The sequence below is a fragment of the Hetaerina americana genome, unplaced genomic scaffold (genome assembly GCF_022747635.1).
Source record: "Hetaerina americana unplaced genomic scaffold, ioHetAmer1.1.p SCAF_16, whole genome shotgun sequence".
Lineage (NCBI taxonomy): Eukaryota > Metazoa > Arthropoda > Insecta > Odonata > Calopterygidae > Hetaerina > Hetaerina americana.
Window position 1 is genome coordinate 2,892,831 of NW_027286719.1, and position 24,365 is coordinate 2,917,195.

Below are 24,365 nucleotides of genomic sequence, written 5' to 3' on the forward strand. Positions count from 1 at the left end.
CAGATTTTCAATGATTTTGCTTTTCATTTCTACAATTATTTTTTTATTTTTACTTTTTTATGGATTTCTTTTAATGGAGTTTTCTTCAGGGTCAATTTTAAAACTATGCACTAAATAATATTAAGGTTGGCACAAAAAAAACCCTAATAACATGTTTGAACACAAGTTTGGAAAAATGTGTGTTCACTAGCTATGCTAATTTGCTAGCAGAGCGAGGACTAGAGACAAACTGCAGCAATACGCATGCAATTAATCCAGGAATTCCTCTCTCTTCGTTACTCATTATAAGAAAAGTTGCTCATTAAGCTAGTCTTCTTTGGCAACAATATTTTTGCTCATTATGCAAATTTCTCGCTGTGTAAGGTGCTCGTTAAGTGAGGTTCCACTGTAATGTCATTTTGAAACAACTTCACTTGATTTTCTGTGGCATGATTCTATACTCAAAGCATCTCAATAATTTGCTAATGCTGGAACATTTTAATTGACTTAATGCAACTCGAGTTACATAGATAAACATTTCTTTAATTAAAATGAAAAATGTTAAGCAAGATAATTATTTCAAATTTTAAAGAGACACACATTCTTGTGAAATATTTCAATGAAGTGAGTTTTATAATGAGTATTTACTGAAATAAATTCAGACCTCGCTAAATGAGCGAAAATATTGGTACCAAAAATGACAAATAATCGACTCATAGGCAACTTTTGGCATAATGAGTGATGAGATGAGGAGAATGGGCAAAATGATTGGACATCAGCCACTTGAGTTTGTTTCGCACCCATTCTGCATCTTTGTGTCACCAGTGATCACATATTTTTGCAAACTCATTTTTAGATATGATACTAGTGATTTTTTTTTACAAAAGTTAATACTATATTTTGCATATTTTTAAAAATTATAACAAAGAAAAATCTTTAAGAAGAAAGGCATAAGAGATTTAGAATATCAGCAGGAATGAAAAGTGAAGTCATTGAAAATCAGGAAGAAGGTGTGACCGTGGCTGGTCTGGAGTACACATCAATAATTCGTTACCATCAAAAATCTGTTGATAACATTTTTCATTTTCCACAAGAACAAGGACAAAATTAAAGAGATACATTCTTCAAAGCATGTTGCATCTCCTATGGATAAACAAAAAGCAAACGCAAGCCAGCACTATTAATGAGAAGATCATTCGTGAGAAGGCTTTTGACAGTTTCATGACCTCGTTAATACATTGTCAGGATCAACAACGCCCTGACAAGTATTTCAGGGGAGCCATGCGAGATTCGAGAAGTTTACGAGAAGAACCAGCATCCAGTGTTCTGAGGCATGGTGAAGCAGCAAGCTCCGAATTAAAGGCAGCGGAGAATGTCAACAGTGACTTCAAGAACCTCACAGATTCCGAGGTTTTCACCTTCCTCAACAGGTTTTTACTTCTGATGAGATGTGTCTCTTCTGGAAAAAGAAGCCGAAACAAAGCTAATTTGTACTCATAACAGTAAAAGAGAAGGCATTGCCTGACCACAAGCAAATGAAAGGCCATCTCACACTGTAATTTTGAACAAATATAGGCAACAATTTAATAGTTAAAGACCTGTTTTTTACCAATTAAAAAAATCCTAATTCCTCAAGTGTTAAGATGAAAACAGTATGCTATATGTGACGTGGAGGTCACAGTAAACTTTTGCGTCATACCATGCATACAAGGCATCGCCCTACTACGGCAATGGCGATGCAGGCCAGTATTTATATAATGATAATTCTGAATGATATTTTGCCTATATTTGGCAGTATCTGCAAAAAAATTCTCTCTCTACAGCTTTCTCGTAAAAAATGAAATAAAATATATATCACAAAAAATAAACTACTTATTTTGTTTCTTTTTTGCTTTTGGAAATGGAGTTTCTAGTCCCGGTTGCTTCATTCCACAATAGAAGAAAAGATTAAAATTAAAATGATCCACAATCCTATACAATGTATGCATAATTTCGATTGAATAAACCAGGTACAAACATTTTTTCAGCATAGATTGCATTATCGTACTTCACATCAATTGATAAGAAAAAATTTGTTTCACATAATAAGTGTTTTGTATTCCAAGAATGATCACAGCAAGAGTTACTCTCATGAGGCTCCACTGTTCCATATTCTGCATCGTACTCTACAATATTTTTAGCATTCTGTGGCATTACAGCATTTTGCAGAAGCTATTGAGAAACAATCATCTTCTGTAGATAAGTTAAATCATTAAAATAGTTATTTGAACCACCTGGTTTTAATGAATTCCTCTGTGTTGTAACTGTATTCAGCTTATCAACAGCAGCTACCCTCTTGCAACTCATCATTATTGCAGATGACAAGCTTGGACTGCCCTCGGTGATTACCTCTGCCAAAGTGGACATCCCAGGGATGTTTCCCCAATAAAATCTTGGGCGGCGTTGCGCAGAAAAATATTTGGCATCAATTAGGCTTGGCTCACAGTTCAAAAATCTGGAAAATGGTAGATCGTTACTCAAATCACAATGAATCTCGTGAATACATACCAAAAGTTTCATTACTAAAATTTTGTACAATTAATGCCACTAGCTAACTATTGGGTGTATTATGATGAACAAAAACATTCAAACCCCACACTTACACCGAATTTCCCAGTCCATACGCACACTGGTTCACAAGATGGATTGTGTTTTTTCAGTTTAGAATTTACGAAAAATTCTTCGATCATTACAAAGAGGATTAAAGTATTAAATGTTAAGACTTAATGAAATGAAAATGGTATTGTTGCATTAGAAATTAACAACCATATAAATATTTATTCTTTGTAGAATCCTACGATTATCACTCCTGCTAAAATCATATACATAAGATTTTTCGAATAAAAACATGAACTGGTGCAATCTGGCAGCCATGACGCGGACTAAAACCCTGCCCACTGCGCGGTGCTAGTTGCCTGAAACCCAAAGAGCCATCATCTGTGCTTGGCGGATTGTTAAGCTGTGCATATGGTACCAGATATGTTAGTTTCCATAGTCCTTGTTTTTACTTTGTGTCAAAAATGGAAAATGACGAAATCACGGAGCAACGAATCAGCACCAAGTTTTTGGTGAAGTGCTGAATGAAGTGGTGAAGTGGTGAATGTCATCAAGAAATTACTGAAATGTTGACAGCTGTTTACAAGCATGAGTATGAGTAACTAAATCGAAAAGCAAGAAGTGGCAAGCAAAAGATGAACCTCAAACCAAAAAATAAAGTAAAAATCAAAGTCATGCTCCTGGTTTTCTTTGAATTCGAAGGTGTCATCGTGAATTTCTTCCTGAAGGACAAACAGTAAATGCCGAGTTCTACCTTACAGTTGTCAAGCATTTGAGAGATAGCGTGCATCGTGAGTGACCAAATTTGACTCGAGGCAATGGATGGGGGGTTTTCCCTTTCAAAGCAGTTGGTCGCCAGTTTGCTCCAAGCAGTCTGAGCGGAAAGAAATGCCTTCACGTGGAGTGTGTTTTTCGACTTTGTAACACGGCATGAGGAAGGCACGCCACATGCCCCAGCCACACGTCCTTCACCATTACTAACTTCCTGGCCCATAGCACGCTCTCTGTAGTCGCCCAGGCCCGTTAGAGTCCTGACTAGGTTCCCTGCGACCAAAGAAAGATTTAAAAGGAAAGCATGGAAAATTGGAAGACCATAGAAAACATCCAAAAGCAGGTTACAACTTTCCAGAGAGAAATTCCCGCCAACGAGTTTCAGGATGCCTTCCAGGCATGTCAGACACTTGTTTGCCAGTGTGTATTGATTCCGGGGAAGAGTTCTTTTGAAGAATTTTAAGCATTTGTACAAGTATGATCAATAAATCAATTTTCCCAGAGAAAGTGCATTACTTTTAAAGTAGACCATATATAGGAGTGTTTCCTTATACACAAAATTAGAACAAAGTACACTTCATGAAAAAGAACTTGTGAAAAAAGTAATCCAAAAATTGAACTTTGGAGTCAGAGAATTTTTGCAATTTTTTAATTAAAAAATTGAATTATAGATATATTTTTTATTTTAATGTATTTCAAGAGTATAAGATGACAAGTTTTATTAATGATGCATAATACTAAGACTAATGTTATTAAAATTTTTGTATTGTAATATCACATTCAAAATTCACAAATAAAAGGGGAAAAAAGGTCAAAATTGTTTTCTTTATTTTAAGAAAGTCCTAAATCATAGGATCCTGATAGCAGTAAATAAGCTTTCGATTTATTAAAATACCCAATAGATATTAGCAGAGGAGGCTAGAAAGGTGTTACAATGCTTACCTATTAATAGTCTTTCGATAAGCCAAAGGCATTGATGCAACATTTTCATAGAGCCAGAAAACAGGATTCGGAGACAATGATTGAACCGCTTTTAGAACTCTGTCATATTCAAAAAATAGACGTCCAGTACCATCATGTGCTGAAAAATAATTTAATATCATTTAGCATATATTTAATATATATATATATGCATATATTAGGTAATCTACTGGCTAACGTAGGTTTTTGGATGGACACAGCTCCTAAATAAGTATTTTGTGACTCCTAGCAAAGCATAACATCCTACTCTATATCTGGTCCCTCTTCCTCCCATCATCCCGTCCAACATCCCTATCCTGTTCCTTCCCTTTCCTCGTTTGCCTAACATTCTCCCCTCTATTACTGCCTTCAACATCCCACTGCCGGTCAATAATTATATAAAATAATTTGTCAATGGGACTGAATTTTTTTACAAATCAATCAAGGAATCGGGAAAGACTGCTTTAGCTCTACAATTTATGAGAATAGCTAAGATAAAAATGACTTACAAATAGGGTAATATAAAAATACATATGGTTATAATATTTTTGTAATCAGGTGAAATTTTTTTATGCTGAAAATTGGTCGAGCTACAAGTAAAACTATTGATGAAGATGCCACCTTCCAGTATTGGCATTGTAACATATAATAAATCAGGATGATTTTAAAATAGCAATTTCTGCACCTGTATTTGGATTTTTCACTATGAATTTCATTCTATACATGTAGATCTGTTGTGATCTCAACCAGTATGATGGAATCATTGGTAATAAGATGCCTGTTACAGAATCCCTAAGTACAGTCTTATTGAAACATGAATGGCCACTTCTTGATCTGGATTTCCAACTCTTACCAGATTTTTGAACCCATTTCTCATGAATTCATTCAACAGCCATGGTAGCAATAAATATATTTGTTTATCAAAAGTCACTCTTGGTCAAAATAATTATATGTAACATTCATCTTTATATGTTCATAGATCACTTTTAAAAGAGTTAGTGCCTACTCATTCACTTCATATTTTCCAAAACTATTCCATTGTTTTCCTTCATTTACCATGTTATATGTCTTCTGAAAAATTCACTTTTAAAAAATATTCAGATATTTTCAAATACGAGGTCTGTTCAAAAGTTTCCCAAAACATTTTCAATACTCATTCCTGCAGTTGATTGCATATCAATCATTTTGGAAGCATTGTTTCCAAGGAAAATTCCTAAATAACCACCTATAATCACTTAGTTGACATCCTGTGTTGTTTATTGTTTAAATAAATTTTTTATGAAGGGGTGTTCCTGAAATGCTGCAGAAAATTGTATCCGAGGAAATGAGCTCTTTGAAGGAGCAGCATTTTTCTGTGAGAAACTCTGCAAATCCTTCATAGAAACTTTTGAGTTAATTACTAAGGCTTATGGTGAGAATACTATGAAATGTACCAAGTGTTATGAGTGGTTTTCCCAACTAAAAAAGGGGTGGAAGAAGGGAGATGACAATTGTTCCGGAAGATCAGCAACATTGACTGATGACCCCAACATCGGGAAGATGAACAATCCTGTTCATGCAAATTGATGTGCAACTGTCAGAGAACTTGTAGAAGAGTGAGGCGTCTCAATTAGTTTGTCCTGACTGAAAAATCAAGGGTGCACCAAGTTGCCTCCAAATTCATACACTGCCTGATGATAGCAGACCAGAAACAACATCATGTTCAAGTCTGTCAGGAACTATTTGATCAAGCTGCAGGTGTTGAGACCTTCATTTCCAGGATAATGACAGGCAATGAGTCATGGGTTTATGGATATGACATAATAACAAAAGTGCAATCTTCACAATGGGGGGGTGAAATATTCCCCACCCCTAAAAAGCTAGACACATTCACTTAAATATAAAGGTGATGTTGGCTGCGTTTTTTTCAATGCAAAGAAGGTTGTGCATCACAAATACCTACCCAAAGGCCAAACAATGGAAGCAAAAAACTACCTAGGGCTTATGAAATACCTAAGAAAGAGAATCGGGCGAAAACGGCCAGAATTTTGAAAGAGAAGTGAATGGTTTTTTCAACATGCAAATGTGCCGGCTCATACAAGGCTTGTCCAATAAATGCGCGAACTGGTGAATCCGGCGGCTATGACACAGACTATAGCCACTAGCGGCACTAGTTGCCTGAGACCCAATGAGCCGTCTGTGCTTGGTAGATCATCGAGCTGGGCGTATGGTGCCAGTTGTGTTAGCTTCTGTTGTCCTTGTTTTTACTGTTTGTCAAAAATTGAAATTGACAAAATCAGGGAGAAATGAATCAATATAAAGTTTTTTGGTGAAGTGCAGTAAAAGTTATCAAGAAATTACTGAAATGTTAACAGCTGTTTGCCAGTGATAATGCTCTCAAGAAAACATCTATTTTTAAGGAGATTGAGCATTTGAAAGATGGCCAACAAGACGCCAAGACGGATGATGCAAGGCCGGGATGACCTTCCACCACCTGTGCTGACAACAACATTGATCGTGTGCAGTCCCTTGGCATTACAGATCGTCGAAAAATTGTTCAAACCGAACATTTTGGGTTTTAAAAAAATTTTTGCAAAAATTTTGCCCAAGCTGCTGATGCCAGATCGAAAGTTGAAAAGAATTGAATGTGTTACTGACTGGTAAAATTCACTTGAAAATGTTGGATTTCTCAAAAGGGTAATCACTGGTGACAAATTGTGGTTTTATGAGTATGATATTGAACTAAAATTGCAAAGCAAGGAGTGGCAAGCAAAAGATGAACCTGAAACCAAAAAAACAAGAAAAAGCCGATCAAAAATCAAAGTCATGCTCCTGGTTTTCTTTGATGCCAAAGGTGTTGTTCATCATTAATTTCTTCCTGAAGGACAAACAGTAAATGCTGAGGTCTACCTTATGGTTCTCAAGCATTTGAGAGATTGCGTGCGTCGTGTGTAACCAAATTTGACTCAAGGCGATCTATGAATCATTCACTATGATAATGGCCCTGAATATTCAGCATTGATTTTTCCAGTTGCTGGCAAAAAATTCAATCACAATCCTTGCTTATCCTCCTTATTCCCCAGATCTCCCCCCTGCGACTTTTTCCTATTCCCAAAATGCAATAATGTGGTGAGGGGAAATCACTTGGACACAATAAAGCAAGAAACGAGGAGAAAACTAAAAAGCCTAACTGCGGAAGACTGCCAAGCGTGCTTTAAAAAGTGGAAAAGAAGATGGAATAAGTGCAAAGCAACAAATGGAGAGTGCTTTGAATGGGAAAAAATAGATGTAGACTAAATTTTGCAAAATACTTTCAGTTTTTATGGGCTCAGTTCGCCTATTTATTGAACAGAACTGTATGTCTCTCCGAAATAATTATTTTTTAGTCAAAAGTAAGACCGCTACGCTCACCCACCCTCCCTACTCACCAGACTGGCCCCATTTGTTTTTTTCCTGCTCCCCAAACTAAAATTCCACTCAAAGGTAAAAGATTTATCACAGTTCCAGGCATAGAGAAAAATTTGTTGGAGGAGCTTATGAGCATTCCACAAGAAGCTTTCTAGAACTGTTTCAAAAAGTGGCATTACTGTTGGGATAAGAGTATACTTTGGGGAAGAGACTACTTTGAAGGGGACCCTGCCCAATTTGTTAGTGAAGTATTTTTTGCAATAAATAAGTTCAGAAGCCTTTTCAATAGGCCTCATGCTGAGTAATCCTTCCTATACACTTTTTATGGGGGCCAAAAAAAATATAAATCATGGGAATCCTTACTACTCTTTATGTAATTCTATACTTAGTATGCAACAAAAAAATTCACTACAAACATATGATTTACCACCAAATTGCATGACTAGTGAAAATTAGCAAAGGAGTTAGTACATGGATTCTATTAAAAAATAATTCAAATCACAACTATTACAACTATCACCATGCATATTCTTCATGCTACAATAGCAATGTAATGCATTATCCTCAATTAAATAAATATGCTCTTTCGAAATCAAATCGATTAACAATCATATTTCATATTTAACATTGTATGTAATCCTTACAAGGTGTGATCAAAAAAAAAACAGACTGATTTTATTCTGCCCAAACCATTCAGCGGATCAAAACGAGACACAGTGCCCATCTAGTGACAAATCAGACAACTAAAATGAGAGGTGTTGCTTTATTTCGAGTTCCAAAGAAACTGCGGGAGATGCCGCAACAGTAACTTTTAACAGAGTCATCCACTAATGTGCATTTCAATGCAACAATTTCAGAGTTACTCTGAAATTGTTGCATTGAAATGCACATTAGCGGATGACTCCGTTAAAAGTTACTGTTGCGGCATCTCCCGCAGCTTCTTTGGAATTTGTCAAAGTGAAAACACCATAAGTGTTTAAAGTTGGCTTTAACCTCGTGGACTGTGGCGCTTCGTGCACGACTACGAATGCATGTGACATTGTATGTACGGTATTTTGTCACAACATTTTGTTCCTTTAAAAGCCCCAAAATTTCAGAGTTTAAGAGGATGCCTTGGTAGCTTAAGTGGCTAAAGCACTCGACCGGATATTGAGGGATCTGGGTTCGAATCCCAGTCAAGGCGAATGATTTTTACACTCTGAAATTGTTGCATTATTTGGAGTTGTTACACAGCAGTAGCGGTACGTGTCTTTACCTGTTCCTCACCGTGTTAACGGCAGCAATGAAGGAGGTAGAGGAACAGCGTGTGGGCATGAGATTTTGTTTCAAACTTGGCGAAAGTGCTACGGATATATTTGGAATGATTCAGCAAGCCTTTGTCAATGAAGTCAAGAGTTGAAGCCAGTGTTTTGAGTGGTACAGTCATTTTAAATCGGGCAGAACCTCGACAGATGAAGATTCGCGAATGGGGCGGCCTACAACTTCCACAGACCCATAACATGTCACACTAATGATTTGGTGTGGGAAGATCGCCATTTAACTGTTACGGAGATAGCCAAGGAAGTAAACATTAGTTTTGGATCCTGTCAAGACAATTTTGGCAGACATTTTAGGCATGATGTGTGTGACATCAAAATTTGTCCCATTGGTGCAAACTGATGAATGGAGACAAAAACATGTGGACATTTGTCAGGAACTCCTGGATCGAGCCAATGCTGACACAGTTTCTCCAAATCATTGTAAGTGGTGACAAAACCTGGGGTTATGGTTATGATGCTGAGACAAAGGCCCAGTCTTCTCAGTGGAAAGGTCCTCTTTCTCTGAAACCAAAGAAAGCTTGCATGTCCCAGTCCAATGTGGAGGTCATGCTGGTGTGTTTCTTCCATTGGCAAGGGTTGATTCATTACGAATACATTCCGGAAGGTCATACCGTCAATGAAGATTTAAACTCAAAAGGTTATGAAGAGGCTGAGGGTTGCAGTGAGCCAAAAGATGCCGGACATGCGGAGGAACAATGCATGGCGTTTCCACCACTATACAAGCCGGTTCACACGATGCTGATCACAACAGAGTTTTTCACCAGAACCAGAACTTCCGTGACCCCATAGCCACCCTACCCTTCAGATGTGGCTCCATCAGACTTATTTTTGTTTTAAAACTTAAAATCAATCTTGAAAGGGCGCCGATTCGACTCTTAATACCAAAATTAAAAGTAATTGTAAGGCGGACCTAAAGAGGATCCCTAAGGCAGCTTACTGGGCAAGGTTTGAGGGCTTGAAGAAACGTAGACAAAGGTGTGTCATCAGCCAAGGCATGTACTTAGAGGGCGACAAGTTTGATTAAGCTGTATCTATCAAAATAAACAAGTCATTAAATCAGTCATGTATTTTTTTGATCACACCTTGTACATAGCTTCTTTCCTCATTTGCCATTCACAAAGTGTACAGAAGAACAGAAAAGGTGATTTTTCCAAATATCCCATTGATGGGATATTTGGAAAAAATGTTTTTAATGGAGAAATTTATTTTTTTCGTCATCTTTGCAGACTCTCCAAGTATTGTTTGCAAACCTAAGTTGTACCAAATTATAAGAATACTACAAGATACTGGTTAGGTTTTGATGAATAGAGTATGAAGGTGGCGTTAATCTGAAGAGTATGATTTGATTTTGTGCCTGTTTTTTCATTAACTGTAGTTATTTGCAGGATAGTTCAACATTGAAAAGCTTAAGTGTAAGGATAAGATTATATTTCAAGGATTCAAAAATTCTCAGAACTTGAAGAAAATGTCGGGGGAAAGGGTTTAAAAGCAATGTTACACTGTATTTCCTGCAGTGAATATAGATGATCCATTCACCCCCAAACAGGCAAATGGATCCGGTAACTTTTATGAAATAGCTATCAATGCTATTTCAACCAGTCATCATCTTAATGGCAAATTCCAATGGGCATCATCATTAGAGAATAACCCCGCCCAATGTCTCACTTCAGTGTCTAATACTCCACAACCCTTACATGTGGCATCTGAATCACATACAGAATTTGAATAAGCCTTCTATCTCACTAGACTACTACTATATTTTATATTTATTTCACCAGCTGTATTCACTTATCTGTGTTGAATGCCATTTTTAAAATCCTTGAAGCATAGATAGATATTCTGGTTACATTCTATATCATTCCTACCATTAATTTACTAATTACAGCAACTGTTTCATATCCTTCCCTCTCTTTTAACCACACCGAGCATTAGTTATGGTAATAGTTCACATTATTACGTAAACTTTTTACTGAATAGTCTCAATATTGCCTTTGCCAAATATGACATTAAACTAATTATCCTATAGTCCTCACATTATAATGCTTCACTCTTTGTTCAGGTTTGGAACCAAATTTGAACTTAAAAAGTATCCAAGCAAAATTTCTTCATCATTATTTGGACACACAAGTCCAAAAAATCTCTTAATTTCCTCATTTTACTGGAAAAGTGAATTCAAAAACATAATTGGTCAAGGATAAAAAGCAAGCAAAGTTGTATCATTACCATATAATCCCTTGCGATTTGGGTTGACAGCACTTAAGTCATTACAAGGAGATCCTCCAATCACCAAGTCAAATGGACACAAGTAAGATATCTGATCATACGTGAATTTTTCCACATCTCCCAGATGAGTAATTTTATCAGAAAAGTTCATTTTACTGACATTAATTGCATTCACGTCAATCTCAAAGGCGTAGTATGAATCAATTTTGAATCCTAAAAGTGTCAAACAATAATAACCTGCAAAAATAGAAATTATTGGTTAACACAAATTATTAGTTATTAAGGGAGCAGAAATTATTCGTTAACATATTTCTGCATTTACTTGAATTAAGGAATCATTCAGGGTTCATTCTCCAAGGTATTCATGCAATGTGCATTTTCTCATTCATTAGTTTTGACAGAAGTGTTAAAATATGAAAGGGTAACCATCCATGGTAACTTTGGAATGAATATCAGCAGTTAATGTTAAATTTTCATTCATCTATTATAAATTTATTTTAGGTCTATTTTGACCACATATTCAAATGGTCGTCATCTTCTTCCAGAAAAAATGTCTCATCACAATTAAAAACATGATGAGGCTCTGAATCTACAAGCTTCTTGAAGTCACCAATGAAGTTTTCTGCAGCCTTTGACCCAGAGCTCGCTGCTTTACCATGTCTCACATTGTCGTGGATGCCAGTTCCTATCCTGAACTTCACAAAAGCCAAGTTGGATTAAGTTCATGGTACATATACTCATACATTCATGACTATTTGCAAATAGATGATTGAGTTTACACATGGCCATACATCCACAAATGATGAACATAGGGCAAGATGTCCAGGGAAAGTGGCCTCCTCCAAAATGATTGACAAAATTTGCAATATGGTTTAGTGTTTTCGACAAACCATAGTTCCCAAAGTAGTTGAAGCCAGAGGCATATCACACAGTTCAGTGATTTTAATTTCCCATGAGAAATTATGTGTGGAAAAATCTCAGCAAGATGTGTGCCTTGTTAGCTCTCGATGGAGAATAAGTCAATCATGTGATTGATTGAGAGCGAGATTGTTTCAGCACATTTCCAACATGATTCTGGTGAGTTTTAGCTCCGATACATAATTGTAGATGAAATATGAATTCACCACTATACTCCAGCAACAAAAGAGCGGTCATAATAGTGGGTTTCCAAAAGTAAACTGGCTTTGAATAAGGCAAAAACTGTGAAACTAGCCAACACGGGGATGGCCACAGTTCTTTGGGATGCAGATGAAATCATCTACATTGATTATTTACCAAATGGGTAATAAGTAAATAGAGAGTATAATGCATCATTATGGCACTGGTTGAGTAAATAAATCAATTAAAAAATTATTATCGGGCAATGAAAAAAGTTTTCCTCCATCAAGACAATAGTAGGTACACATCTCTACAGTTTCGATGGTAAAAATTATGGACTGAAAGATAAAATCATTACAACAGCAGCCATATCCACCATACTTAGCACCCAGTGACTTTTCCATGTACAAATTTGAAAAAAATACTGTGCACTGATGCAAATTGGGACCACCGCAGTTACCTAGTTTACCAGCTAGGAAAATTGCTTTCCTACTGCATTGGGGTTTATTCATATGGTGTGCTATAATTAGCATGCTCAGCTGGGTGCAACAGACTTTTGCATACACTACTTTGCACAGCGGAATTTTGCGCATATGTGCACATCATGGATAGGAAATAGTAGCATAATACACTGGCAAAATCTATGATTCAAAACAAAAGTGTGATGCTGTGAATCCAAGGGACAGTTAAACAGGTCAACAAGCATGAAGCAAATACTAACAGTCTAACTGTTATCTATGTCTCTCTGACCTTACTTGTTCCATTATTTGTGGGTCCCATAGATTGTAGAGCTCCTCAGTAATGACACAAATAATATCTAAGATGGATTCATAAATCCCTTTTGAAGTGTCCCTAAATGAATGTCTGAATATAAGGAAAAAATATGCACAACAGAGGTGTTTCTAAATGTTCACCAACTGAATCTATGTAATTTTACCTGTGCTTATTCCATCATAGAGTGACAACACTTTAATTGTATTTTTCTGACAAATTTTGCCAGTGCTGTCCATTCCACGATTACTGATACTGGGTTTAAATAGCTGGGTGACCTGCAATGAAGCCAATATGATTTACACTAAATGTACAAATGAACAGTGGAAGTAAAAAGTCTCACTAAATCAATTCTGGAATTATGCTTTTCACAAAAAATTTCAACAATTGATTTGACAGAATTCAAAAGCATTTTTCAGGGATAAATATGTAAATATCAAAGTTGAAAATTGATATATATTTTATTGAGTTTAAATGAAGAATTGATTTGTGTTTATATGACAAGACTCCGAAGCTCCTTAAAACTCACCGGCTATTATTGCCACTAGAAATTTCACAAATTACATGCAGTAGTGTTTTTATATTTTTGGTTCTTCCAGAAAGCAGACATTTGTTTTATACATATCTGCCAGGTACAATAGAGGCTCAGGAGCAAGCTTAAGTCAAATACCATTGTATGGCCTCTGCTCCTCGATTTAAGTAAGGGCACTAGAGGAACGCTAATAAAATAATAGCAGATACTTCCAGCTGAAACTAAACAATGCACAACCGTTCAATAACTGATGCTAGAAATCATGACAAACCACAAAAAAAAATGTTTTTGTGAGTTCATGGGCCAAATGATGGCATTTCATACGTACAATTACTAAAGGTAGCATGCATGCCAATAGCATTACTCCTCTTTTGGTCTCCTATGTGGTGCTGACCCTATTGAATGTGCAGCACAGTCATGTGCACCATTCAAAGGGCCCAAGTATTATATCATTATAACTACGATGAGATGCCTACAAAGGTTGTCTGCCACTCTGTATGGAATTTTTCTGCCAAGGGTAAAGAATTTGTTTCTCAGGTGGCGATATCTCGTCAAAAGCATGCGGTCCACACACAATGATTTTATCCTTAGCATCACCTATCCGAAGGATTTGCTGGTGGTATGCCTGGCAGCCAGATGTGACTTCTGCAAAAAGCATTTGAATGCTGCAGATTCTAGCAGTGAAGCACTGCTCTGTCCCACACTTAATTGACAGGGTTGTCAATACATTGTGGAGGGAGATATGTTGTGGGTTGCATTGAGATGAGATAAATGTCCTTTAAATTACTTGTACTATTATTTCCCTACTTTGATTATTGTTCTATTGTAAAATAAGATACAAGGTGTGTCCAAAAACTATCCAACCAGCATTCATATCTCCGCATTGGCGCTGTTCTTCGTCATCCGGGCCATGGCATCCTTCGGAGTAGTCCCCATTTGATTGAACCACACACTCCCAGTGAAGCTTCCACATCTTAAAGCAGTCCTCGCATGCAGATTTTGGAATGGCCTTCAGCTTGTGCATCTCATTACTCTGAATCGTCTCCATGCCTTTGAACTGCTTTCCTTTGAGTGATATTTTCATCCCAAAGTCGGAGGGAGCTATTTCGGGACTATACGGAGGCTGACAAGGCTGTACAATCTTGTCTTTTGCCAAAAATTGCTGCACAATTTTTGATGAAAGCGCTGGTGCATTTTCATAGTGATGAAGCGAGTCACCACTTGACCAGGGACACAGTCGTTTTCTTCCCACGGCATCATGCAATCTTTTTAGAACTTCAACGTAATATTCTTTGATGATCGTCTGACCTCTTGGAGAAAATTTGTAGTGCACAACACCCTCACAATCAAAAAAAATAACTAAAAACGTAGGTCACATACTTCTCAGACACACCTCATATTTCTGGTGAATTAAAGATGAAATTACAATTAACGCAAAAATCCTGCCTAAGATATAGTTTTAAAATCAATAATTATGAGTACCTTACACCATACTATAATCAAAATCATTGACTTAAAATTGAGAATATATTTTTAAAGACTGTAATTTATGCACATAAATCGATGAAAGGCTTACTTATGAGTGCAAAAATGCTAAATATAATATGTCTACAGCATGCCAAATTTTTCCCATAACACTGATGAATGAACATGACTCATTTCCAAACTGCCATGCATGAAAAATCACTGTTAGTGACCATAAATATGGAATACTTTACCTGTACATTAGAAAATGCTAAAAAATTAGAGTTTCGAAGTACATGATGCTAACAATTTTTGGCATTTGCTGATTATATCATGAAAATTGTTGGCATGAAATGGAAATTTAGTTACTAATTCTATTGAATGAAAAATGTTTGAAATTAAAACGGACCTTCATGCTCTTGGGAACAAGATTGTGCCCCAGAGCTATTGCTATGGATTTCATTTCATCTCACATGTATTTGAAGGGGTGAAACCTAAGGTATTTGATAAAAAGTTCACTAAGACTAACTACTTTTCATTGCAAATCATTGTACTTACATTATCCCACCAATTTTCCTTTGGCACAAGGTATCCATCAGTTTGTTGATCATATCCCCTGCACATCATGCAATGCCATGGATTTAGCTGCTTGAATATTGGCAAGGAATTTTTGCCAGCTAATTCGCATATGCAGGTCACACAGTAAACCCTGTTTTAATCAAAAGAAAAGTTAAACTATCTAAAATATTTCAACCACTTCCTTTTAAAATAGCTCCAAAAGAAATTGAAAATAAACAACTTGGCTTTTCCACATAGAAAATTTTTTCTTCCCTACCTAGGTTTCGTTATAATATAACATTATCAGGTAAAAATATCCCTCCTCTTCCCCTAAGTGGAAAAGCCAAGTTGTTTATTTTCAAGTTCAATATAAAGATTTTCCACCAAGTCACGCCAGAAACTGTTTCTTTAATCTCAAAAAGAGTCATTCGGTCACCTCCTACAGCCAACCTGGTCACACACAAGCATCTCTCCAGCTTGGGCACACACTGCACATGCCATCTGAGGAAAAAAACCAGAGATCACTCTTTCATGAAAGCTATCCTTTCACTTCAAAGAATAACTAAATACAAGCACATGTTTTTGTACTATGGAACTTGACTTACCATAGTCCCATCATCATCAAATATAAACATATAAGTTTTCAATCCCTCCTGGAAAAGCAAAAATTATTTGTAAATGGTACCAAACAAATATTCACATCATAAAATCTAAGTTAGAAACTATTCTAAGTACTTTATTTTCTGAGACTGAAAATTTCTCCCCAAATGTTAATTTTTTTAATCCCTCCATTTGATAATGTTAGGTAAAATTTACATTCATTTGCCTTGGTAATTTTTGCTAGAGCATATATGATGAGCATCCATTATATATGCAATAATAAGCTATATGACTACTAAACCATAGATATTATGACAGACTTGGAGATGCAGCATTGATTAAGGTCTTTAGCATGCTTTAGAAGTTATAAGGGGTAGAAGATAAATAGTGAACTTTCATTATTAGTGGGAGTTGTTGGTAAAATGACAAGGGAGAAGGTGCATGAATGAAGGAAAAAGATGTGGAAAACGTTTAACAGGAGATATTTATAGCGAGTAGCTGGATGAGGACTGTGATAGGAGGGAGAATATTTGGTTAACCAGGGAAGAGGTTTATACATTCTTCTCTGTGGAGAACAGTGTTTTCAAACGGAAAGGAAGGTGATGAAAAGTATAAAGAGCTAAAGAGCAAATAGGTAGAACAAACTTGAGTTTATGCCAGAGAAGTTTACATTATGATAGGTAAGAAATAGTTGCTCAGGGCCATCCAAAACCTACTACTTATTCATAAGCTACATATGGTGATTAAGAACATCATGTAGTTGCCCATGCTAAATTACCCATTAAGTTCTGCACTTGATACAACACACACGCATGTATGTCATGCATGCAAACTTATGTAATCATTTCAGTCATAGTCACATCAATAGCACTGTAACCAGTTAAATTAGTGAGGTAACAACACCAAAAATGCTCCACTTTAGCCCAATATTTTAAGGGTAAGTAGTTAATATACACTTCATTCCCATATATGCATTATCAGAATTTACATTTTCCTGCTATCAATAAGTCGATCAGATCGCATAAATTTTCTATTTGTCCAATGTATGTAGAATCCCATGTTTACACTTCCTTAAGCATTTGCCTTTAGCATTTGCATTTGCCTTCCTCAAGCATTCATAACTTCCAGGGCATATGATTACTGATTGGATGATCAATCTCTCCCACCACACCTTTCAACAGGTATAAGAAGTTAATCTACTCAAAAAAGGATTGAAATACTCTCCTGATATCCCAATTTCCAGTTAATACCTAAAGCATTTATAGGTGGATTATGACCAACCACTTAAGGAAGATTTACATATCCAGATAAAGTATCTAAAATAATATTCATAATATTAATAAATTCCAAGAGAGGGAATACGACTCAGCTTTTCCTTTCAGAGAGACACTCCCTCAAAATAATTTAGTGATATCCAAAGCGAATAAGGTGAACATTATAGTTATCATGGAAAAGGATATGTATATTAAGAAATGCAAGGACTTCATCGACTCCAATAAGATGGTGAATTTAGTAAGGAATACAGGTATCAGCAATAGTGTAAAAACTCCATCTCCACCTGTGAATATTAATACGAGACATGCCTCAGTTTCAGCAAAATAATCCCAAACCCAATAGATTTTTCCCGTATTAGGTCTGTTCAAAAGGTTCCAGAACTTTTTATTACAAAAATAAAACTTCACTAAAAAATTTTTGGTCCGAGTCTCCTTTAAAGTAGTCTCCTCCCTAAAGTATACACATATCCCAAAGTACGGCTTTTTGAGATAGTCCTAGAAGGCTTCTTTGAGAATGATCATAAGCTCCTAGGTAATATTTTTCTCTACCTCAGAAATTGTGGCAAATCTTTAGCCTTTGAGTGGGGTTTTCAGTTAGGGGAATTGGAAAAAGTCAAAGTAGGGCTAGTTCTAGGATGTAGGTAGGTGGGAAAACACAAGACTTGTTTTAAGCTGAAGATTTATAAAATCTAAAGGATGAATGAGTCTTTGGATTGTTGTGGTGAAAAAATCACTCGCAACTTTTCTTAAGTTTTAGCTGGTTTTACCACTTACTCTCTTTCTCAGGAGTTTCATGACCCCAAGCTACATTGTGTTGACTGCCTGCTCTTTAGGTAGGTATTTGTAAAACACAACCTCCTTGGAATCGAAAAAACAGTCAACAAATCCTTGATATATTTGAGTGAACTTGTCAAACTTTTTTCGGGCCGGAAAATCTTCACCGATCATATCCATAAAAATCATGACTCAACACCTGTTATGATCCTGGACAAGAAGGTTTCATCCTCTTCAGCTCAATCAAATAGTTCCTGACAGACTTGAACGCAATGTTGTTTCTGGCCTGCTATCATCAGGCGAGGCACAAATTAGGAGGCAACTTGGTGCACCCTTGATTTTTCAGTCAGGACAAACTAATTGAGACACCACACTCTTCTACAAGTTCTCTGACAGTTGCACATCAATTTGCATGAACAGGATTGCTCACCTTCTCAATGTGAGGGTCATCAGTATAAGTTGATGGCCTTCTGGAATGCTTTTCATCTTCCATTGATTGCCACCCCTTTTTGAGCCAGGCAAACCACTTATAGCATGTGCAACATTTCATAGCATCTTCACAATAAGCCTTAGTAATCAACTCAAAAATTTACGCTAAGGATTGACAGCATTTCACAGAACAATGCTGCTCCAACAGAGAGCACATTTTCGTGGATCCGAATTTTCACTGCACTCCATGAACGCCCAATTAAATGAATGGCAATAAGTAATAAACAAAACAAGATATAGGTTTGCTTCAACATTTCCTTCCCAAAGAGAACAGTCTCATCATAATTAAAAACATGTTTTGAAGGTAATGTTCACAATCAATGGGCGTTTTGAGGTCAGCAATGAAGTTCTCTTAGCAAATGAAGCGACTTAAAATGATGGTTAAATAAATTATTGGCATGCATCACCACTGCCTAATCAAGGTGACGTTTCATACACATGCTAAAATGCAAAAATTTCTTGTGACCTCAACACTTCATTTGGCCTGCTGTTTCTGACTTCACTCTTCTTGAAGGCTGGAGGAGCTTCTAAATGGTGAACACGTAGGGGTTTAATTTTCAAATTACCTCTTGCATTTGGGTAAAATAGCAGTGTAAAACAGCCTTTCAATACCTTATTATCGAGCAATGCATTCTCTTCTACTGCTTTATGCATAAATATGGGTTCTCTTTGGTATCTTGATCCCTAAGAGAACCGCCTTGTCACAATTAAAAACATATTGTAGCAGGTAATCCTACTACTTGCTGTGCGAGGAGCTCACTAAGCAAGTGTCTACTGTACTTGCATTCTAGATGGCAGTTTTCTTTAGGAAAGCTTTAGCAACAACTTAATGGCCTGGTGATGGGTTCTACACTTTCCTTACTGCTGGTGGACATTTACATGGACAGCCTTGACCACGGCCCATTCTCCTTCAAGTATCCACTCATGATGATGGTAGTACACTGGCAACAATATGTAGATGATATGTTTTGAGCGGGCCAGAGACAAAAAGACAATTGGACAGTATTTTTCAGATTGTTAAACTCTCAGGTTGAGAATAAGAAATTCACATGAGACAGAAAGAGTGGGTGAGCTCTAAATGACTTGGCTTTGAGCAAGGGGGTTGTTGGTAGGAAGTTTCACTTCTCCGTATTCAGAAAGCAGTTCGCCAGGGACCCATCAATCACGCAGAAATTACGAACCAAAACAGAAAGGCCTTAGGTAAGCAATCATTCAATCACTCAAGAGTATTAGACCTAAACTAGACTCCTGAAACATGCCTCAGAATACATGCTGGACTATTATGAATGCATCCATATTAAAAAAAAGTGCATATATCATGAACAGCAACCAGGACCCATTCCACCTTGCCTAATTTCCCTTAGCTAACACAGTTGGCTCACAGCATTCTCTTCTTCCACCTCCTCCAACCTCCAACCTTAGTATTTTGTGTGATTGATGCATCCCTGGCATAGGAGGAATCGTTGTAAAACCTGAATGAGTGAGTACTTGTGATTCACAAAGGTCTGTTTCCAAACACACCTGAGTGATTGAGTGAATGAGCAAAAACATGCATATATCCGTTTTATATTTTTATATTCATCTGTGTGATTGATGGGTTACTGGCATAGGAGGAATCCTTGGAAACCCTCAACAAGTGAGTGCCATTCACAAAGTTCTTGAGTTTTTGAGTGACTGCGAATGTTAACTTGGGCCTCTTTCTTTTTTGATTTTTATTTCACTTTTTTTCATTCCTGTGTGAGTACATCAGGTCCCTGGCATAGGAGATATTCTTGCAAACCCTGAGTGTAAGTGAATGCGATTCACGAGAGTAACTGTCATCCCTTAACACTCCCTAGTGATCAAGTGGTTGAAGGTTGTTTCTTTATTTATTAATTTTGCATTTAATGAGTGTGATTGAGGTACACGTGGGTCACTGTTTCTTAAAGACACCCAAGTGACCTGGCATGCTCCCTATCTTTCCCCTTACTTTTAACTTTCTTCACCTCCCTCTTTTAACAAACCGAGTGCCAATCAAGTGAATGGTTTCAGCTACTTCATTTTTCCAGGAAGATCAAGATGGATTGGATACACATAGAGCCATACTGCATTTGTTAGAAACATAATGGAAGAGAAAATAGAAGAAGAGATAAGACCAGTGAACAAGTCGCCTGGAACCATGTGAAGCACGTAGAACAGAGGAGCTATCATGGAATGAGGGGGATAACACTGAATAGAAAAGAATGGAGGGCTTCAATTAACCATTCATAGAATTTGAAATACAGATTTTGACGGCAGCATAGTACATATCTTAACCACTATTGGTTAATAAAATATTATTTTTAATTTAAATATCAATTGCATTCTTTTTACACTCAATTTGAATTATGTTAGTGATGGCATATACTGTGGACTTTCATTCTAAAAGCCATTTGAAATTTATCTCTCACCAACTAGATATATTTAGGCAATTAAATATTTACTGTGATTCTTTTTTAATTTTTCATAATGGCTTCTTGTTAGGATTATATGAAAATCATAATTATGATCAAAATCACAATTCATTACTAGGTTGACTAGATTTAACAAACATGAAATCACACACCTAAAATGTTTTGCATTTATAAAGGTAGATTTCTACAAAAAGAGACACTCCCACATACATGCTGGACTCAGCCTACATCGCCAGATTTTCTGAATGGGAGCTGCCCCTCCAGCTGTTAACATTTGAAAGATAGTTGAAAGGATCCATATATCCTATTTTCCAAAGAAATGTGCTATGAAAAACACTGCTGAATTAAGAAACATGGTTCACTGGAATTTTTTTCCCAAGTGGATTGTATAAAAACAAATATTCTTTAACTTTTTCACGCTTATCAAAATTCTCCAAGATTAGCTGGTAAATTTATCAACCCTTACCCAAAATACTCTCATATAATTAGGACTTATATTCAGGGATTTTCATACCTTGCATTCTTCGCAGATTCCACCTTCAAATAGGGGATGTTGACTTCCAATTTCTTTTCCCTCGTTTTTGCAAGAAATGCACACTTCTTTGATTTCAATTGTACCGCTTTTAAGTTTGCCAAAGAAATCTACCCAAAAAAAGTACATTTAAATGAATTTCAATGATTAAATCTCTTTAAAGAGAAGACATAAATAATAATTTCACTATATCCTCCCCACTAATCAAAATCAAGCATCTCCTTTTTAACTGTAAAATATTATACCTGTTGAAACATACTCTAAGATTAAATTTTGGTAATACTAAAATGGGTTAGGGTGGGTACTCAAATGCAAAAAATGGATTAAATATAGTATTTGTGCATCCCAACTTCTGAAAACTTTAGTCTAATTCTGAAATATATTCAAGCAATTATTTCATCATGCATTCAATCTAGCAAAGTCTGCACACTTGATTAAAAGAAGGCACAATACTATGCAATCAAAGTCAATTGGTGATCACTGACACAGAGAAAAAAACCAAGTACCATACTGGGCATATTTGCATATTAAAACATGCAGTTTCCCGTTATTTCCAAGAATATCTGTTATTTTTCCATGGATATTTCCAAGGCATGAGACAAGATTGATCACATTTTATTCTGTGCTATTCATTTTACCCAGAGATGTATCAACCTAGTAATGCCATATTTTTATTTCACCTTGTGCTACTCCTCAAAACAAAATATTTAAATAGAGGATACAGGAAAGAGTCTGAATATCTTTAATCTACATGTTTTATCCAAAAAAATAGCAGAATGATAAATTAAAGAAAATAAATAAGTTCAACAAAAATACCCTCTTTGGAATAATCGGTGATATGAATACTTAAACAAAAAAGAATTCCTACTCGAATTTTCTGGTTTTTAAATATTTTTTACTCTGAAAAATCAACAAATACTAAATGTACCTTAAATTAGAACATTGCTTTTGTTCAGGTTTAGTCAATTGGTTTGGCCTCACATTTACAAGACAATGACAGCAGTAACAAAAAAACGTTTAACCATTGAAAAATATAACACAACAAAAATTATCATCGACTGATACAATATCCTTCCCTCAATTGAAAGTTAATGCCAAACACTTCCAAAATTACCATTTCTCAACTATGATAATCTTATTGGTCTAATTGACATATTAGAACATGACATATGTCGTAGACATATTAGAAGTTTATCCTGTAAACAAAACTTGATGAAAGTGGAAGAATTATTTGCCCATCATATAGATCCACACTTACTCTGACAATTACTAATAAAGCACTAGAATCAGTGCGTTATAAAATATGAGGATGATTTCTAAAGCTCTCGATATGGAATAGAAATTAATAACTTAACTCAGTCAAACCTTTTTATTTTTTAATGTAGTCTACTTGTACATTATTGCATTTGGCCCAGCAATGTTGCAATGCCTTGATTGCATCTCGAAAATTAGATCCCTTCAGGCCTGCAAAATACCCGTCTACTTAGTCTGTTAGTTCTTTCTTTGAGGAGAACCTCCATCTATCAAGGAATGTTTTGAGCTTGGGAAGATATGGAAATCTGATGGAGCCAAATCAGGCAAATAACGTGGATATGGGAACAATATGTATCTTAGTTCACATATTTTTGTAATGGCAATGACACTTTTGTGTAGCATGCATTGTCTTGATAAAAATTAACATTCTTCATTGCCAAACATGTCCCTTTTTGGTGTGTCTTTAGCTGTAGTTGATCCGGGAAGTTAGTGAATTCATTTATTAAGTAATCTACCAGTAAAAGAAAGTTTTGCTTGGAAACAACTACCAAATAAATATTTTGTGACTGCCGACAAAACACAACTCAACAACCTACTTGACAAAAAGCCCCTCTTCATCTCTGAGTACTTACTTCCTCCCTTTATCCCCTCCAACATCCCTATCCTATTCCTACCCTTTCCTCATTTGCCTAACATTCTCCCCTCTATTACAGCCTTCAATATCCTACAGCCTATCAATACGCCCTTCATCCACTTTTCCTGCCTCCTTAGGAATTCTCCCAAAAAACCTCTCTCCTCGCTCACCATACTTAACACTTCCTCATTTGTTTTCTTCTCTGTCCATTTCACTTTCTCCATTCTTCTCCACACCCACATTTCAAAAGCCTCCAGTCTACGTCTATCCTCCTGCTTCAGTGACCACGTTTCCGTGCCATACATAACTACGCTCCATATCAAAGTTTTTACGAGTCTTTTCCTAACATCCTTACTCAACGTCCCTCCATCAGCTCCCTCCTCCTTGTAAAAGTCTCTTTGCCTAGTGCAATTCTTCTCTTTACGTCCCTACTACTTTGACTACGCTGGTGCAAACCACTTTCCCAGATACGTAAACTGTTCTACCTGCTGCATTTTTTGCCCTACTTTTTTAATTCCTTAGCTTTGTCTTTCTGGAAAATCGCATCACCTTTGTGTTATTTATAATGATTCTCATCCAGTATCTATGGCACTAAATTTCCAAATCACTCAGCATTGCTTGCAACCAATTGGCTAACTGACAAACTAGAGCTTGGTCATCAGCAAACCCAACTGATTTTATGAATTACCTTCTGACCTTCATTCCTACCTCTAGTTCTT

The 24,365-nt window shown here is 36.3% G+C and overlaps 1 protein-coding gene across 1 annotated transcript in view; it reads right to left on the bottom strand.

Annotated features, from left to right (window-relative positions):
• LOC139687055 (DNA (cytosine-5)-methyltransferase 3C-like) overlaps positions 1 to 18,798 on the bottom strand; it is a 29,419-nt gene extending 10,621 nt beyond the window's left edge. The window contains exons 1-8 of the mRNA XM_071584159.1: positions 18,736 to 18,798; positions 16,263 to 16,310; positions 16,108 to 16,158; positions 13,270 to 13,381; positions 11,235 to 11,471; positions 4,288 to 4,426; positions 2,253 to 2,473; positions 1,283 to 1,438 (exon numbers count right to left, since the gene is read on the bottom strand). Coding sequence (XP_071440260.1) covers positions 1,283 to 1,438; positions 2,253 to 2,473; positions 4,288 to 4,426; positions 11,235 to 11,471; positions 13,270 to 13,381; positions 16,108 to 16,158; positions 16,263 to 16,310; positions 18,736 to 18,798 — 1,027 coding nt within the window. The remainder of the gene's footprint in view (positions 1 to 1,282; positions 1,439 to 2,252; positions 2,474 to 4,287; positions 4,427 to 11,234; positions 11,472 to 13,269; positions 13,382 to 16,107; positions 16,159 to 16,262; positions 16,311 to 18,735) is intronic.
• Between the last annotated feature and the right edge of the window lie 5,567 nt (positions 18,799 to 24,365).